This window comes from Acanthaster planci, linkage group LG06, assembly GCF_054643075.1.
Source record: "Acanthaster planci isolate LZ-2023a linkage group LG06, COTS_SCS, whole genome shotgun sequence".
In the NCBI taxonomy this organism is placed as follows: domain Eukaryota; kingdom Metazoa; phylum Echinodermata; class Asteroidea; order Valvatida; family Acanthasteridae; genus Acanthaster; species Acanthaster planci.
In genome coordinates, this window is record NC_141782.1 from 4456159 (window position 1) to 4476693 (window position 20535).

At 38.9% G+C, this 20535-nt stretch overlaps 1 protein-coding gene, 1 long non-coding RNA gene and 1 other non-coding gene across 5 annotated transcripts in view; 2 read left to right on the forward strand and 1 right to left on the reverse strand.

Moving 5' to 3' along the window:
* LOC110988980 (uncharacterized) overlaps window positions 1–20535 on the reverse strand; it is a 39387-nt gene that overhangs the window by 5060 nt on the left and 13792 nt on the right. The window contains exon 4 of the mRNA XM_087137656.1: window positions 9992–10239. Within this exon, the coding sequence (XP_086993782.1) occupies window positions 9992–10239 (248 nt within the window). The remainder of the gene's footprint in view (window positions 1–9991; window positions 10240–20535) is intronic.
* LOC110988981 (uncharacterized) lies at window positions 92–19869 on the forward strand. Of its 3 annotated transcripts, XR_002599536.2 has the most exons (5): window positions 92–370; window positions 7075–7215; window positions 16023–16185; window positions 16514–16684; window positions 17722–19869. It is a non-coding gene; the product is annotated as an uncharacterized LOC110988981 (long non-coding RNA). The 3 variants fall into 3 exon arrangements; XR_015425558.1 differs by lacking the exon at window positions 7075–7215 and having other exon boundaries at window positions 92–392; XR_015425559.1 differs by lacking the exon at window positions 7075–7215.
* On the forward strand, window positions 4102–4174 carry Trnat-ggu (transfer RNA threonine (anticodon GGU)). Its single transcript has one exon. It is a non-coding gene; the product is annotated as a tRNA-Thr (tRNA).

A 20535-nucleotide genomic window follows, 5' to 3' on the forward strand; every position in this document is an offset into this window, starting at 1 on the left:
AGCATACCGCCTGTGCACAGTGTACGTGGTGACCGCGATCTGATCACGCCATGCCGATCTTCTGCTGGCGCAATTTTGATGAACACAAACAGCCAGCGACCAATATCATTCATGTCAGAAATGTCGGCTATCATAAAATACTGAAATTTCGGATGTGCACGTCTCTGTCTGTATTTAAACTTAATGTTTTATTCGGTTGCAGTACAATATGAACGGTATGCATGATGTAAGTGCATGTGTCGTGTTTCTTGGCTTGGATTCACTATGGCTTCGCGAATGAAGATCATGAAGGTGATGGTCCACGTCCCCAGCAAGCACGCAGGAGACTGATAACAACGATACGGGATCTGCAGGTCTAGCAACAGTGGCAGTAAGTGGACATCTGGTCGGGGGTAAATGCTGCAGTAAAATGCATTTCATTTACTTAATAAATTAAATGTGAATATGCTACAGCAAAGGACACGTCCAAACAGACTTCATCCCGCTTCTAAACCATGTGCATTCAATGAAGCGCTTCCTGTATTTAGTTCTGTATCTTACCACTCATTTAGCTGTTGTCAAGGATCAGGTTAAAAATACATGTATGCTCATGCTGTTTACGGTCCTCTTCAAATCTGGAGTTTCTAATATGCACAGTTGTTAAAAATCTTTCTACAGAGTGTCAAAATTGGATTCCATTTTCTACACGTAAACCAACAAAGTTATTTTTCGGACTTAATTATATTCTCTTCTCAGAAAATGAAGCATTCACAGAATAAAACTTAAAGTGATCGGATCGTGGTCACGGTGCACACATGTACAAAGGCCGACGGCAGGTATGCTGGGTCATTTGGGTTCAGTTGAGTACATGTAGTAGACCTCATGAATAATTCATGTTTTTGACTCACCCACCAAAGGAAAAAAGAATCGAAAGGCAAGTTGTCAGTCACTTTTAATGATTTTAAATCAATGAAATAAATGAAAATACATTATTTACATGCACATAATTGTATTGTAGAATGGTGCAAAGAAATTTAATCTCCCACACTGCTTAAACAAGGTATCACAAAATGGTTCCATGCATGTTACTGATTGTTCTCGACTTTACTCGAGAAGACTCGCGACCACGAGACACGCGTTGCTCATAACGCTTCAATTTATCCATTTTATTTTGACTACTTTTATTTATATATCACTTTTAAATGCAGAAATTTCGATCAGGTACATAATCTTCTTTCTGTAGTTTTATTTTCAGAGTTGGCCTAATCCTTTAATACGCGCGATTGGGGCCGCAATTTTGAATCCACAAGTCTTGAGTCCCAATCACAACAAAAAGAACGTCTTTTTTGTAAAATGCGAAAAAAATACAACAAACAGAATGCCTTTTTCCCAAATGCGAAAAAGCCTAAACAAACAAACAAACAGACAGAAAGAATGCCTTTTTCGCATAATAGCGAAAAAAAACCTGTAACGATTACAGTACCTGCTTCTGCTGAACGGTCGAACCAGCTAAAAAAAGAGAGGAAAAAAGGTAACGATTACAATTACGGGTTTGGCTGAACCCGCTAAAAAAAAGTATCGATTACAATACCTGCTTCGGCAGTGTAGCCGAAGCAGCTAAAAAGCAGAACAAAAATAATGCCTAAAATTGCGAAAAAGCCCCCTAAAACCTGGAAGTTTGTGCCACAGAATAAGGCTTTACTCCATTTTCATTGTTTTCTATGAAAGGAGAACAGGGCTTTAAAAGAAAGGACGTTAAATGTCACATTATTTTCGTCCATAACACATCCCTTTCCTGCTACCTGCAAAGTTTCAGTTGAATTGCAGATGGACTCTAGGAGATATATGGCTTTAAACATTGCACCTTTAATGTTATGCGACTTGTCATGATGTCATCATCACATTAGGTAAATTTTCGTCTAGAACACTTTCTTTCCTTGATATCTGTTTCAAATCGATGGGATGTGTACTCCAGGAGATACAGGGCATTAAACAGTGCACCTTTAATGTCACGCGACTTGTTTGCTGATGATATGGTCATCAACCCAGGTCAATCTACGTTTACAAACCCTCCCTTCCAAACTATCTGCAAGGTTTCAATCCAATCAGACACGTAAAATACAAAATATTATTGTTATCGCGGAAAAGGCACAGATAAGAGATTTTAACATTTGTCATTTCGTATGGTGTTCCATACAATGCGATCTGCTCGGAATTTTGTCAGGTCCTGAGTATATGCACTGTGCGCTTCCTGCTGCACGTTACAGGCAGGTATCGCGCGTCCACACACACAGAAGCCAATGCACAGTATACGAAAGAGATTTTTGAGTTCGCAAATATTGTTAGGGGTTTTCGCCGTCTGCGCTTCATCTGCGTGAAGAAGTACACCACTTATGCACTTCATGCAGTTGACTTCAATGTTATAGCTATCATCTAACGAACAATTCACGCTTTAATCTGTTACGGTTGATTTTTTTTCCGAGTTTTGAAGAATAAAAGCACTTTTTAACAAAACTTCCAATCTGATGACATCATCGGCCCCAAATTTCACACGTGTTGACTGGGTGAAGATCATCATACATGTCAATTTTCAGGTGATTCGGACAAACTTCGCCACAGACATCTACTCAGAATTCATTTTTCAGAACTTTTAACCTGTTGCTAGAGAGCGCTCGATAATGACATGACGTCATCAGTAGATGATTTGAAGAATACTATACCCCCCACCGACTAACACCGTTGAAAGCAAGCTGAAAGCACTTTTAAATAATAAGCCCACTTCCGGTTTCGACTGGAGGGAAGGGTCACGTGATTTGACCTAACCGAGATAAAATGAAAACCCAATTTTACCTTGGCACTTGCCGCAAACAGAATGTTGCGGGAAGCCACGGTTGGTTTTTATATGGATTTTAAAATAAATAACGTAATATTTAGATATTCAAAATTTAAAAATAAATCACCTGATGATGTCATTGTGACGTAATTATTTGAGTAATGTCTTTTCTTCGAGGTTTTTCCTTGGTGTAACTTTGATGACATTTGAAATAGCTGAAAAACCAAAATTTTGCCTTGAAAACGTGTACAAAGTAAAGGGCCTTAAATATTGAAAAATCAATAATAAATCGTTAAATGACGTCATCATAACGTCACGTTTCGAAGACCATCTATGCATAAGGGTTCTTCATTGGTACTAGTTTGATTAAAATCCGAAGTTGCAAAAGCACTGAGGTCGTGTACAGAAAAAACGTACACAAAACAAAAGGGCGTTTGAGCAGAAGAAGAGAAAGAAGGAACAAAAAAACGAGAGCTTCCATGTCTGTTTGCTTTTCAATGAAATGTCATCGTTATGATTGCATATCTGCAAAGTTTCATCCCGCTGGGACATGTACTTTTGGAGATAAAGGGCTTCAAAGGGTGCAACTTTAATGTCATGTGACTTGTCATTTCAAGACGTCATTATCACTGGTTTATAACACCTTCCTTTCGTTTATAACACCTCCCTTTCTAGTTATCTTAGTTTAATTTGTACGCCAAACAAAAAAAAAATTCTTCAATGTTTGTTTGGAATAGGATGACCTTGATCTCAGATACAAACACAATATGTTTCCCTTGCCTACTTTAAAGAATAACGGGCGAAGAGTAATTTGATGAATACATATTTCAAATGCGAATGCTTAATTCAATTCACTTCATACTTTTGCCTCTTCCCTGTGAAACGTACGGAAATTATCAGTCAGGTAATACAAAACGTGGAATGTCATCAAATGAGGGCGCACTTCAGTCATCTCGTAAGATGATTGCACAAACGAGGATCTGCGGCAGTTCGGTGTACGGATTTGCAACCGTGACCATGTAAAATCATCTTAAAATCAGCGGATTTGGGACTGTTAGTACAATCCGTATACACAGACTAATAAATATAGATTTAAAAGACGGGAAGAAAAATAATGCAAACATCAACTTCACACAATTCTTTCAAAAAATATGTTTCCCTATATAGGTTGTATTGTGTTATTGGGGTGTGATCCCTGGCTATGGTGTTTCAGGTATAATGGCTTCTGGCTATCGCCGCCCCCCCCCCCGAACAGAGATATTGACAAATGGGAAGAGCCAAGAACGTAGGGCTTGATAGCTCAGTTGGTAGAGCACTGGTACGGTGTTCCAGAGGTTGCAGGTTCAAATCCTGCTCCAGTCAATTTCTTTGTTCATCTTTATAATTCTTTCAAAAGTACATCTTATTACCTATGATTACTTTTGACAACTGTGAGTGCACGGCAGCACCGTCCAAACTTTGAACGTGGAATTTAAGTGTATGTTAAGAACTACACTCAAAATATTGAACTTGTCCAGAGGTTGAAGGATTATTAAAGTTAAAGAATGTGAAATTGTCTTACTATTTATAAAATATAAGAGAAAAACTGCATTTGTACTTTAGGGCATTTCACTATTGTGTATTACATACATACTGGTAAAGGTTCTTTTTTGGACTACATACTTAAGAAGACATGAGAACACATTCACAATATTAGAATCTTATGACCGCTGAAAACCTTGCATAAGGCTTCCAAAACATGTGTCTACAATTTCTGCAGTAATCTTGAAAAAATATGCTGGGGACATGCACATCTATATCTCATGTCCTAGTGGTTGCAGTTGTTTCAGATAATCATGTTACTTGGTTAAGTCCTGTAGAACAGTCTTGGTACGAGTTGCATTTCCTTCTGCCACACCAACAAGTTGAATGACTTCCTGCATGTATGTGCTGGTAAAAATTCTTCTGCGTCATCTAAAAAAAGGAAAATATTAATTCATTTTGCGTCAGTTCATATGCTGATGAATGGAAAAAGTGTAAGAACATGCAGCACTTTTGATATCACTTGGCTACATGTTGCAGTGGGGGACCGGACACATGGATGTTGATTAGTGAGCGATTTACATCAGTACATGCATGGGTACCCCTCCTGTCTTTGCTTCATGACTGCATTTGTCAGAACTGGCCATCTCTTGTGTGTCAATATCATTCCAACAGCAGGCTTTCTCAGCACTATTTACCTTGTTATTTTCCTTGCTTGGTTGTCCAACAGCTTCCTTCCTCTTGAGTAGCCATGCTTCTGATATACATGTACATGTAACCACAGTTACGTTGCATTTCAATCCTTAAAACTAACATCGTAGAGAACAGATTTTTCTCATTTCACTTCAGCAGCAGTATGAAGGATACCTGTACCTTTACACACAAAGCAAACAAAGAGATAGAAATATTTGGGATAATCAGTTTACATCCACATGTAAATAATCAAACACCATGAACCAATAATAATATGATTTTGTCTTTTGGGGGAATAACGATGCACATTGAGTGTTTTGAAAATATAAAGCCTTCATGCCTTCATGTTGTTACGTGTGAAAAGATCAACTAAAAAAGCCCAATCCGTCACACACGGCAGCAAAATAATTTAAGAGGAAGAAAAACCAACAAACAGGACATTTTCAACAACCAGCAGTTATCAATGCAGTAAAGCGTGACTTGCATTAGAAGAACTGAAAGTGCATTAATTTTAATAATGAATCATCGTCAATCAACATGGAGAGATAAACAAGTAAATAAATTTAATACAAATTTATACAATTATAATAAATGAAGTATCGGCCGATATACATACAAAGAAATTGAACATAAGAAAACACAGAATACCGGGTTGCTCTGTTGACCGGCGGGCGAGGACTGCTGCGAGGTGTGGTCCACGTCCAACGAGGGGGACTTGACTGACCGCTGGTCCTGAAGGCGACGCAATGCTACTTGGCTCCACAGTAAAATATACTCACGGCGGATAGATGTCATACCCGTGCAGGTACAGTTCAGAGCAATGGAGCAGTAGCCTTGAGCGCCAGCATGATGATTGGGAAGAACGGCCAAGTCCAGCGGGTCCATTAAGGTAGCTTGACTTGGACACCGGTAGTAGCTGGATCATTGGTGCTGTAAGCGTCTCGCCTGCCCGTGGTGGTATGGTCAACAGAGAACCCGGCATGGGAGTATCTACCCAATTATAGTGTCCTAGCACATCCCCTGTCTTTCATGTCCTGAAGATATCCAGATACTTCAAATGATACGGGGACCAATTCAAAATACGAGGATCTTATGAATGCCGACAAATTTGCATCATTCTGTCAAAACCAGTTTGAACAATTTCTGCACTTGTCTTTTCAATAAACTATAACAGGTACATGTACACATACAAGTAATCTTGTTGCTTGTAGTTTTTCAGGTAATCTTGTTACGAGTACTTTGATGAAGCTGTTCTCACCATTCTGTTGATTCGTCCTGCTTCAAGTGCATTTGCATCAATGATATCAGGGACATCCAATATGTATGAAGACATCCCCTATTTCTGTGGTGATGAATATCTGTATCATCACAAAAAGGAAAACATTTATTACAAATATAGCAGTTCACGTGCTGATGCATAGAAAAACTGATGTCAGAACATGAACACAAATAGAGTGTACATATATTCAGTGGCATAGCAACCTTGGGTTCTCACTAAATGGGGAGTACGTGGGGAACCGGGTATGTGGATGTTGATGAGGGAACCATTTCAGATGCTGGTACATGGAACCCCCCCCACACACACACATACAAACTTTGCTTCATAACTGCATTAATCAGAACTGGCAATCTGTTTTTATGTCCGTGCAACAGTAGGCCTTTTCACCATTACCAGTTAATTTCCGTACTTGGTTATACAGCAGCTTCCTTTAGCGAGGACATCTGTGCATGTGATCTACATGTAATTGCAGTGACGTTGAATTCCAAACATGGAGAACAACTATCTGTGGCTTTCACTTCAACAACAGCATGACGGATACATATACACACGAAACAAATTAGGAAATTGAAATATTCAGCTTATATCATGTAACATGTAAAGAATAAAACACCATGAACCAGTAATAATATGGTTTTTGTCTTCTGGGGGAATAACAATGAAATATACACATTGGGTGTTTTGCAAACATGAAGGAAGAAACTATTTAAGGGTTTTTTCCCTGAAGTTTATCATATAAAAACCCGCCAACATCTTTTCTGTTCTGAAGTTTTGCAGACACTTCGAATGACATGGGAACCGGTTGAAAATATCGGGATCTTCTGAATGCTGAAAACTTTGCACTATTCTTCCGAAACCACCGAGTTTGAACAATTTCTGCAGTTGAGTGTCTTTCAACGAATTATACCAGGTACATGGACATATGCAAGTAAATCTCACAGCTGTCAGTTGTAATTTTTTCAGATGATCTTGTTACGAGTACTTTGATGAAGCTGTTCTCACCCTTCTCAGGATCAGTCCTGCTTCAACTGCACTTCCGTCAGTGATACTGGGGACATCCAACATGTATGAAGACTGCCTTCATGCATGTGTTGATGAACATCTGTATCATCGCAAAAGGAAAGCATTTATTACAAGTGCAGCAGTTCATGTGTTGATGCATGGAAAAACTGGTCAGAACTTGCACACAAATAGAGTGTACATGTGCACAATGTATTCATTGGCATAACAATGTCACTAAATGGGGAGTATGTGGGGACATGAATGTTTAAGTGGGGGACTCCAGCAGTAGCATGAAGGATACCTACTCTACACACACAAAGTAAATAAGGAAATTGAAATATTGCGTATAATCGGCTTACATTGATATGTATACAAATAACCATAAGTCTACATTCATATCTCATACATTTTTGGATATTTACCATGAACGCGTAATGAAATGTCTTCCGGGGGAAAGATATGAAATACGGTATGCACGGTGAGTGTTTCAGGGGACTTTAGTGAGTTCGATGCCTGAACAGCGCAATCAGAAATTTGTCAAATGTATCCTGATTTGATTTACCTTTTAATAAAACCCATTATACTAAAACATTGAATAATCAGGAGGGAGCACAATGAATATGCGCAAGTTGATCTCCGGATTGTGCTGAACACCTTGGACGTACATAATCATTGTTAATCGACTTTTTATCATTTGGAAATGGCTACCAAGTCGAAATGTTAAAAAGAAGGGTTTTTTTTAGAGTTCAAGTTACTTAAGATATGTATGTCAATGCAAACTCAGAGCTACGTGTAATTTGAGTCAGTTTTGTTTCCCCAACATCACTGTCTAGAGCTAAAGAGCACAAAAAGTGCAGACAAAAACTTGCAACTGAGAATATTTTCAATACTTTTGCCTACCAGTTCCAGCACTTAATCCATCCAGCTTCCAAACCCAGCTGTCCACCGCACGTCTGCTTGTTGGGCTCGTCGACCCATGCTCACGATCATTGTGTTCATGCCTAGATTCGGTGTGAACTCCTGCAATTTCTTGCTCCCGTGCATGAACTTGGTTTTAGTTCAGCTTTTGTGTTGACGTGATCCCGCAAATACGGTGCCGATTTGTGTTGAGTACTGCTTTAAATAATTAGTTGAAGCCTGACATGAAATCTGTTTTCACAATGTTTTCACAACCAAGCCAACTTATGTAAAAATCATGCACTGAGCCTGTGCGACAACGCGAACATTGACTGATCGCACAGGTCAGCGGATCGCGCACGCGTAGCATAAACTGTGTGCATGTTAATGTACGAAGTCAACGGGTTTCAAAGTGTGTACAAAGTCAATGGGACAAATTAAATCTTTGAAATTAAATAATAAATCTAATTATGATGTCAAAGTGACACCATGGTTCTACGTTCATCTATGGTCTATAGTGTTTACTTGGACCAAGTTTCATTTTTTTCAAAGTCTATGCCATTCTGGCAGTTGAAAAAAGTGCTCAAAGCCTATGAGGAAAAACTAAATGTTCAAAATTTAATAATACATCACTTGGTGAGGTCATCATGACATAATTATTTTAGTATTATCTTTTCTATTTTTGTGCAAAAAAAAAAACAACAAAAAAACAAAAAAAAAACAAACAAACAAAAAAAAAACATCTTGAAAATAGTTTGCGGTACCCGCTGCTTCATTTGACTCGGACCGGCCAGCCGACCCCGGCAAGCTCGGTGGTCGAGTGGTTAAGACATCTGCACTAGTAAGCAGGAGGTCGTGGGTTTGAGTCCCACCCGAGTAAGCTTGTGAGGTTTTTTTCGCAAGCTGTCAGACAAGCACTGAGCACACAGTGTTTATTAATATACGTTGGGTAAGGGCAAAGCCGTTATATATAATATTTTTGTGCAATTCCTCTTTTATACTTCTAGCAGCTTCAACAATGTTCATGAATGCTGATCTCTCTGAGTAACACGAATGCACACTGATCTAGATGTTATAATTACCACTAACCCTAAAAGGAAAAAATGATGCGCCCTGCGTCCCCTCTCAGTGCTGGGTCTCAATGCGCGGTCTGCGCTCAAGATGACAACATTGACCGGGGGAGTAGATGATCTAGAAAGGATATGGCTATTGACACGTGTTCCAACTATTTTTGTCTTACGTTCCATCCAGGGTTTTTATGAACTTTCAATCGTCGTTCACAAAATTGCAGACTCCATAAGCAACTAAAAGGTTCGATGATTCCTAAGGAAATTGGCTACTGGAAGGTAACAGGTTAATAGTTTTACTTTTAAAAAGGCAGTATATTTTAGTATAAAGGTACAAGTATAAAACACAAAAAAATTGTTTCAATTCAAGTACTTGAGGAGACATTTACAGTGTAGTCGAGTGGGTGGGTGCTGGACCGGGGTGTATTTGTTGTTGGTTGGTCGAATGGTCAATTGTAGCTTTACATTTCACAGAAAAAGGGAAAAAAAGAGTTCGAAACCAAGCACACATTAAATTATTTTAGAATAAGAATCGACATAAATTCGTTACTAAAGCAGTTAGTCTGTAGCACGACTTCAAACTGACTTCAGAATAATTCTCACCAAAAACAAATGACGGGTCACGCAATTCCGAACAAAAAATTGTGACGTACATGAGCAAACAAACCTTCTATTTATTTAAACATACATTCGAACCTTGCACCTGCACATTCCACCTACCATCTTGAACCGCTAATGGAGAACTCTGTTGTAAGAATTCCTCTTCAGAGAATTGGCCGTCTCCATCCCTGTCATAAGCCTTAAACACCTGGTCTACTACAACGGAGTGATTGCCATTCTGATTAACGTACTCCTCCCTGGTCACGAAGCCGTCCCCGTCCTTATCAGTCAGCTGAAAAAGCTGCTTTCTAGATGAGAAATCGTCATAGAACACCCCCTCTTCTTCATATTTGTCGTCACGCATTGGACTGAAAGAAAGAGGAATTCTCTTATCGATGTAAAATACTGAGGGCACTGTTGCTAGCTCTGTGGAACGCAAGATCCATCAGCAACAAACTTTTAACAGTAACCGCAACGAGTTTTGAAAATCGCACGGATGTGTTCGTAGTGACTGAAACCTGGCTGAACAAGTCTAAAAATAAGCAGAAAAAACTAGAGGCAAGACGTGGCATTATTTTCTGTAATGCACAATGAATAGAAGTACCACTATCACACTTTCCAGTGGAAATAAGTCACAGACCTGTCAAAGCGCACAAAGTAAGGCCGAAATAGATTTCAAGTTACACTACTTAAAATCGCTTAACAAACACACGTAATTTAGCATGGTGTACTGAACAAATTCAATCAAAAACAACCTATGCCGGTAATAACGTTAGTCAGTCTTAGCTGTAACGTATAAACTTAGATTTACAAATAGGTCATTTAGGAGACATTTTGTGGTAAATTTTTCAGCATTAGGGAGACATTGGCGTTTAGGGAGACATTTCAGTGTCTCCCTATTTTCAAACTACCAGAAGGAGGCCGAATTTTACCGTCCAAATTTTGAGAGATGATAGATTAGGGTCTAAAATGAAAACATTCAAAGTTTCGTTCAGATCAGACTAGGGAATATTGAATTATGGGACAATAAAGTTGGAAAAATTTTGTGCACGTTCTTATGGGAATGTCTCCCTAATGACCAATTAGCGCTAATTATTATTACCAGATTACTTAGCCGTAAAAATGAGAGAGAAAGTGGTATTAATTCAACTTTGTGTGCAAAATGCAGTACCTACATGTAAATGTCCTATTCCAAACCTGCTAATGATATGTGGTGCTTATCAAATCACTGGTGTCACATTTGGGCGACTATATTTGCTGTAAACACTTCGACAAAATTTGCCACCAAACATCATCAGCGAAGACATGATTCTCAGCATGCACGTTACATTGTTTACATGTACATGTGTGTGTAATCCGACTCACTTAATATTGGACACCATATGCTGTTTCAGCAGCACCATACCGATCAATTTTGCCACTCTTTCAAAATGACAAAAAAAAAGGTTTTCGCACAAACAATTTTGGTTTTTTCAATAATTATATGAAATAAAACAGCGCCACCAATAGTCGTAAAAAGTTTTACATTATTTGTAATTTTGATCAAAATAGTTGAAGGAAACTTTCACTTATAACTCAAAATGCCAAAACGTCATGAAAGATCATCATGCAGATTCTGGTTGTCTATGGTCTACAGTACAGAAATCTGTAAAACTGTATTATATGTCTGTGAGGGGACCTATGGCGGGGCGGGTGGATGCAGGTCGGGGGGGGGTGTTGCCTCGGGACTCTCTTCAGCGGGCGTTGCCTCAGGACTATGGGGAGGATGACTATGATGGCACGTAGGTCCTAGTTGTATTGCATGTACATGTACATGTACATGAATGAGCCCAGGAAATCCAGGGGAGTCACTTATCCTCTCTCTGGCTCTATATACATGTATTTATTCAAGTCTGGGCCCGGGGGCAACCTGTAAAAATATGGCAGGAGTTCCATTTCTACGTTTTTTTGGAGAGATATGACTTACGAATTAATACGGACACATGTTTAAAGCAGATACTCAAATATGACACCATACTAGAGATGAGAACCCTAAGAAAAACATGCAGGGGTGACTGCATCAAGCACCCAAAGATGGAACTGCGAACACAGGCTAGCCCTGCGCACTGTCTGACCAACACACTCACTTTCACAGACTACAACACCAATTCCATCCCTGAAATGCACGATAAAGCCACCAATCCACACGACCCTCCCAAAATTGTGACAGTGATTACAGGGTATACAGTTGTGTAATTAAACTTGTTTAACTTGCGGAAAATAAATTGCCCAAAAAATCCAGAATGCATTAATTCATGAAAATCATCCTCCAATCAAAGCCCTTCATAGATCACTAGTTCTACAACACAACCAATACACCACTGCACATTGCCACACTATGTGTGCCATGAGTGTAAACATGGGTTACATACCTTTGTGCATTTCGTTGCAGTGCTCCCTAACTTTCACAACAAAAATATCTTTCACAACTGCTTAGTACTTTCCACAAATATCACCTGAATAATCTACATTAATTGCCTGACACGATAAAAGGGACATGAATGGTGATCATCTGAGTAGGCCTATTCAGTAAAATTATTGTCTTGAAAAGTGGGCAAAGAAAAACAGCACATTTACCAATAAAGACATGGCAGGTACCACCTGGCATGCCTAGCAACCGCAACCAGGTGACATGTAGTTTGTGCAAAATACAAAATTAACCAAATACAATCTAAGCAACACTATGTCAATTATTTTATAAAGAAATATTGCTAATCAAAATAAACATAATGGTTCATAAAAATTTAACTATACTGTTCCCTTTTCTTAACTAAGAAATTAACTTAGCTGCTTGTACAAAACCAAAAATACTTTTGCCATCTTTAATCAGTGTAGTCTCTTTTCATGTCAAAGAGTGGATAGTCTCCACTCAAGTCGCTTTAACTAATTACAGTAATTGAAGTAAAGTGGAAAAAGCCAGAGAAAGGAATATGGAAGAAACAACAAAAAACCACAACTAATCATCCATTACATATCCTCCAAAACAAGGTTCAGGTAAAAAGTGTCATTTGGCTGCCAAACCACTGTCCATGTTGGGGGAGAGTAGTATAGATGGCCAATTCTGCTCCAATCGTAAAAAAATCTCGCTCTGCCGCGCTCTCTCTAAAAAAAATGCAAAAATCTGAAATCCCAAAACTTGACGACAAACCATGGATCTCACTGTCACTAGCAATTCGAATACACCAAATTAGTTGCCACGCGCGCCGCTTGGCTATACTCGTCCAATCAGCAGCATCGCATCTGCTTTGTGAGGGATACGAAACACGGTCCTAAATGTTATCACCCCCAACAGATTTGTATTGCTGATTATTTACTTTGACGATTTGCTGTGCCTTTGTTAATTTTTTTTATTGAAAAATATCATCACACTTTATATCAAAGTCGCCAAACCAAAAATCGAAATGTCAGACCAAAAGCAAAAACCAATATCTGTGAATGAATGGGACCAAAATTTTAATTGTAACTTTTACAAAACACACTTCAATCATTTAGCGTGACAGACGCTTGCAATTCTAAAAATTGTGTAAACTCTAATTCTATCGATAAATATATCTATTGTAGGGAATGTAACTATTGCAAAAGTTGTGAGGAATGCAAAAGTTGTAAACACTGTAAAAAGAGTTATGGTTGTGAAGAATGCACCAGCTGTGTTGATTGCTATCAATGCACAAAGTGTGTTGATTGTGATCATAGTGAAAACTGTGACATTTGTAGCGGTTGTGATAATTGCATCGATTGCGAAAAATGTGTTGATTGTAAATGCTGCATCAAATGCAAAACTTTAGATGATAAATCGTTTATAGCATATATGCAGGGCATTAATAGTGGATACGGTTGCTATAAAAGTATGAGATTTAGAAAAAAAGATGAGCCCGATGTCGACTTTGAATCTGACTGTAGAAGTAAAACAATTAGGCTTAATAGTTGAACATGACAATGACCTATTCATAGAAGAACAATAATATTTATGAGTCGTTTAACAAAACAAAATGAAAATATTATCACATACCACATACAAACCACACCAACCATGTCAAACCCAACGATGGAACCAAGTTAGTTTGTTTAAGAATTTTTTATTGATTGGCGTTGAGTTTGTTTGTTAAAAAAAACCCGGGCGGCTAAAAGGGCCAAAATCGGCTAAAAGGGTCAAAATTAATTTTACAAAAAATAAAGTATCATTTTTCAAATGATTTTCGTTTAGCTTCGTTGTGAAAAAATGAAGTGAACTGCTTGCGACCTTTGGTTTGGACTCTGTGGTTTTTTTTTAATTATTTAGTATTTTTACTGTTTTGATTTTGAGAACTTTTGGGGGCATATTGTTTTCAGATGTTGGTTATTCATTTTTTAAATTACTTCGGTTATAAATTTTTTAGAGTTTGTTTTGTGTTTTACCATCTACATTTTGATAAGAAAATCTTGTTCGCCATGATTATTCATTTATGGTAAAATAGTTTTTGTGACATGTAACTTTTAATTATTTTAATTAAAATTTTTATAATTTGTTTCTGAAATGGTTTTGGTGCTTGTTTTGTGTTTTATTATTTAGATTTTTGAATAAGAAGATTCTGTTTACTCGTAATTGTTTATTTTTGTTAAAATTAATTTTGGCCCTTTGGGCTGCCCATATTAGCTATGTTATATAGGCATCAAGGAAAACGGAACAAGTCTATATCTGTGTCTTGTATTGATGAAACAACGAGGCGGCCCATGTTGACGACCACCGAAAGAATGTGAGAATGAAAGCTGCACTGTGCCTATTTATATTTAGGGAAACTTGGACCAGCGTCATAGTGAAACTGCATAGGTGTTTTCAAGGACAGTTTTTTTTTTAAGACAGCTGGTAAAATAATTGTGCAGTTGGAAAACAATCTTCTAGCGTATCCAAAAAGTACATATATTTTGTGGTATAGACAACTAGCAATGCTCTAGACGTATCTAAAGAAAGTTACTCCCGAGTTTTGCTCCGGTGTGAAACAGTGTACTTGTGGTGGGAACTTACACATGACTCTTGAACAGTGCAGCGATATCGAGGTGGAAGACCTTGGGTATTTTGTTTTAACAACTAGACTTTAAAAAATACATTGCAATTTTAAAAGACAGTGATTCGCTATAAACCTCCAACAACATCTAAAAGAGTTTTATACTTTCATCAATGAAAAACCTCCACCGGAAGCATATGTGAAAATAAAAGAAGACACTTGCAAACACGCCAATAAAAGAATAGAAAACGGATTTTTCAATTGTCTCGATTGTTTTAAAAGATTACAGCCTTATACAGACTTTGAAGTGGAAAACGTAGGAGGCCGATATAATCAGCGTTTTGTTTATAAAAAGCCAAAATCTAAACCAAACAAAGTGCTCAATCAACTAGACATTCAATTGACAGAAGATCAAGCGGGCTGCACAGGAAACAAGTTAAACAAAGTTTTACAAGGCAAGGTCTCTAGGGGGCAAGTAGTCAGGGCGTCGGTGGCGGTGTGTTATCAAGACTTGCTTTTAGATCAAACGCCAGACAAAGTCAGGGGCCTGACGTGCTGGAACTGGTTCTAGTAGGCAATTTAAGAAACATTCTCAATTGCAAGTTCTTGTCTGCTCTTTCTGTGCTCTGTAACTCTGGACATGAGGTTAGGGGAAACAGAACTGACTCAAATTAGCTCTAAACTTGCATTGACGTATCCTGAGTATGAACGCCTGACCATGTCCAAATGATTAAAAAGGCAATTTGCTGAGTTCGAGTTACTTAGATATAGCCCAGACAAGCTTTGACAATTATTATGTACATGTACGGCTTACGTGTTAAGCCAAATCAGAGATGAACTTGATGAGCTCATTTTTGATGATTTTAATGGATTTTATGCAAAGGCAAATCAAATCAGAATTTGCAAAAGATTTACAATTATGCTGAACATAGGCACTGAACTGATTAAAGTCCCCTAAAACACTCACCGTGCATATATATATGCCCCCAGAAGACAAACCATGTCACGACGGGGTCATGGTATATAAAAAAAATGTTTAAAATTTGAATGTAGACCTATGGTTATTCACATGTCAATGTAAGGTGATTATATGGAATATTTAAATGTCTTTATTTGCTTTGTGTGTTTAGGTATCCTTCATGTTGCTGCTGGAGTGAAAGCTAGAGAAAAATCTGTTTTCCTTGCTAGTTCAGAACATTGGAATTCAACGTCACTGCAGTTACATGGTCAGAGACGTGGGTACCCACAATAAAGGAAGCTGTTGTGTTTATAACTAAGCAAGGAAATTCACAGGTAATGGCAAAAAGGCCTACTGGCATACAGACAGACGAAGTCATGAAGTCATGAATGAATGAATGAATGAAGTCATGAAGCACAGTTTGTGCGTGGGGGTGCAGGTGTGTGTATGTGTGGGGGGTCCATGGTTCCCTCATCATCATTCAGGTCCCCACATACTTCCCATTTAGTGAGTGAGAACTCAAGGTTCCTACATGTATGCCATTGAATACATGTACACAATGTACGCTATATTATTGTGCCCAAGTTCTGATATCAGTTTTCTATGCATCAACACATGAACTGGTGCACCTGTAATAAACGTTTTCCTTTTGCAATGATACAGATGTTCATCGGCACACGAGAGGAGTTTTCATTCATGTTAGATGTCACTGGTTTCAAAGATGCCTGCAGTCGTAGCAAAAGGACAAAGCCACAGAACAGTGAGAAGAGCTTCATCAAAGTACTCGTAACAAGACTGTGCAAAATCTGCAATCGACAGGAAGTCGATTAACTTGTATGTGTACTGTAACCGCTGTTATTTATTGAAAGACAACTGCAAAAAATTTTCAAACTGGTTTGGAAGAAAAGTGTAAAGTTTTCAGCATTCATAAGATCCCGATATTTTCAATTGATCCCCATGTCATTTGAAGTGTCTGGAAATCTTCAGGACAGAAAAGAAGTCACCAGTTTTTATACGATACACTTGTATCCCTATGCCCTAAGACATGAAGGCAGTTTTTGGCTTCATACTTTCCAAACACAATGTGCATATTTCATTGTTATTCCCCAAAGACAAAAAAAATAATAAATGGTTCACAGTGTTTGATTATTTACATGTTTATGTACATGTAAGCTGTTCAATTCCTTTTGCTTCTGTGTATGGGTACCCTTCATGCTGCTGCTGAAGTGAAACCTAGAGATAAATCTGTGCTCTATGTTACTTCAGAGCATTGGAATTCAACAGAACTGCAGTTACGTACATGTAGATGTCACAGGCTTGGGTACCCACAATAAAGGAAGTTGCCATACAACCAACCAAGGATAATAACAGGCAATGGTGTAAAGGCCTACCGTTGCATTGACATATACATGTAGACATATTGCCAGTTCTGATTAACACAGTTATGAAGCGAAGATTGTGTGTGGATGTTTGTGTTTTTGCATTCAATTGGGGACCCTAAATAATAGAGAGCAATAAGGTCCCCCATTCACATAGGGTCCCTGATTGACAACTGGGTACAAAACATATTGGTGGTCTTCTAAAAATAGTTGTAGTACAAACAAAAGAGGAACAATAGGGGGTCCCCACTTGCAGGCAAATACACACTTGTGTGTGTGTACCACCATCATAAATGGCGCCCTCATCAACACCTGTGTGCCTGGTCCCCCACTTTAAGATTCAGGTCCCCACACACTCCCCGTTTAATGAGAACCCAAATATACATGCACACATGTGCGATGTTTGTGTCCAAGTTCTGACTTCAGTTTTCCATGCATCAACACAAACTGGTGCATCTGTAATAAATGTTCTCCTTTTTTGCGATAATACAGATATTCATCTGCAGAGACACGAAGGCAGTCTTCATACGTGTTAGATGTCCCCGGTATCATTGAGGGAAATGCAGGTTGAACTAGGACTGATCCACAGAATGGTGAGAACTGCTACATCAAAGTACACATAACAAGATTATCTGAAAACCTGCAATTGACAGAAAGTGAGATTTACTTGTATGTGTACAGTAACCGCTACAACTTATTGAAAGACATTTGCAGAATATTTTCAAACTAGTTTCGGAAGAAAAGTGCAAACTTTTCAGCACTCATAAGATCCCAATGTTTTAATTGACGAGATCTCGGCGGCTAAGTATTCCAAAGTTCTTGCACTAACAAAGCTAATAGCCAGGACCTGATACGGTCCTTGCTATTAGCTTTGTTAGTGTCCAGGGTTTGAAGAGGCTTAAGAGCACCTCTGAGATTACAATCATGTCATCAATTGCTGAATAGTCTGGGGTATCAAATGAGGGAAGGTTAGTGGTATCTTCAAAAGTATAAAAACAGAGCAAAATTGCTCATTAAAGATGGTGGCCTTACTTTTACTATCAAAGATCCCCTTACACCCTTGTTTTAATAGGCAGACAGCAGTGAAATAATGCTTCTTGGATTTTATGAATCTCCAGAAGGCTTCGTTAGATTTGTCTTCTCGATTATTCAGCATCTTGGTTTGAAAGGACCAAAAGTTCTGGCAAATTTTCTTTTGTGTTGTTTTCCTGTATTCTTTTAATACATTCCAGTCACTGGATCTCTGAGTTGCCTTCGCGTTGTTGTACAGTCTACGTTTTGCCTAACATATTCTACGAATTCCTCAAATAATCCATGGGTCAGAGTGCTTGGCTCAGGACTTTTTTGATGGAACAGGTTTTACCAAACGCTCATGAAGTTTGTTAGTAAACATTTCCCAGTTTAAATTAACTGAATCTTGAGGTTACATTGCTTCTCAGAAAGACTGCTGGAAATCAGCCATTCTGTTATTCATGCTGGACAAGTCCGCTTTGTCATACATGAACACCTTCCGTAGGATCTTCCGATTGAATTTTGGCTTAAAATTAAGGCGATTAAGTAAAGGTGATTGCCTCATGGATACTTATATCTAGAACCAAGTTACCAGTGGGGTCCCATTCAGGTAGCTTGACTTGGACACCGGCAGTAGCTGGATCATTGGTGCTGTCAGCGTCTTGCCTGCCCGTGGTGGTATGGTCAACAGAGAGCCCGGCATGTTGTTGTTGTTTTGTTTTGTTTTAAAGGCGCTTTCAGAACCTCGGGCTATTTACGCCAATAACTGTACGTTTATTCACACACTTTATTAATCAGCATCACATTACCGAGTTAGGAAGAAGGTCCAGTTTTAGAGGCAGGAGGAAACTGGAGTTCCAAGAGAAAACCTGCGAGAGCGAGTATGTACTGGAAACCAAATGTACTTAAATCTGGGGCCAAGCGGGGACTCGAACCCAGGCCTCATTAGTGCACGCGAGGAAAGAACCGCTACGCTAACCCGCTCCCCAACCCGGCATGGGAGTGTCTACCCCATAAGCCACTTGCGAGTTAAATTTGAATAAAATCTGGTACACTGTGTTATCTGATTGCATAGAAACGTAACAATTTGAATTCCCCAGACTAAAGACACTGTCGCTATACCTCGTACATATGCAGCAAGGTATGCTTTGTGTTGGTAATTGTCTCGCAGGAATCTGGGGAATTCCTTTCAGACTTCTGGGGAGGATTTGTTAAGTAACAATAGTCGGGAATGTGTATAGGGATTGGACATGTTGGGGGGTACCCCTCGGTCTCGTGATTGGGGACAAGGTTTTGCATAGCAACACCATCTCTGGAATGGACTGGTTCCTTTGTGCCGGTGTCATCCTTTGAGAACAGTATATTGTTGAAAGGCGTCTCTTATGTAACTAAGCAAAAGCTTGTCCCGAATCACGAGGTATAGCAACAGTGGTTTTAGTACGGAGAATTCAAGTTGTTACGTTCACGTTAATTTAAAGAACTCGGTGTACCAGACTTTATTCCAATTTAACTCGCAAATGGCTTATTTATAGTGTCCTAGCAAAATCCCTGTTCACTCATTGGTCAAAGGGTCTTACAAAAGAAACATTTTACAGGGCTTGGCCAAGAAAGATTAGCATGGCAGCCCAGAGGGATTGAGGTTCGGGTTCCAGAGGGTCCATATGATGCGAGATATGGGCGGAGAGAACCCCCCCCCCTTGTGTTGGTCATTCTTTGATCGGAATCTCAGGAATTCTTTACAGACTTCGGGGGGGGGGGTGTTAGGTAACAATAGTCTAGAGTGTGTATAGGGATTGGACATATGGGGGATACTCATCAGCACCTTATCGTACAAGGTATCAGAGGGTTAAGCTAATAATCCCCACCAGCTGGCCCGACCTAGAAACTCTGGAATTCAAATCCTGACTGTAACATCATTAATACTACTGTTGGGGTGGTTTTTTATAATAAGCAGAAATGATAAAATAAGTAAAACCAAGGTGAGCGTCATGGGAAATGACAATGCCGTGGTTTTGATTCGACCTATTAGATAGGGATGAAAAATAATGGAAGAATCTTACAATGGATAGGCCTAGATGAAGCGGGTAGAGACCAATAATAATGCCCAAAACGATATTAAACAAGAAGATGTAACATGTGTAGCCTAACAGGAGTTGGACAGGTCGGAGTGGCTGTGTAACAGTTGAACTCAAGGAGGTAAGGTCCAAAATATGCAGGAATCTTCGAACACCAGGGCCCGAATGCCATTACATGCATGAGGAAACTAGTGCATGCATGGTAAGTTCGCCAATGTAG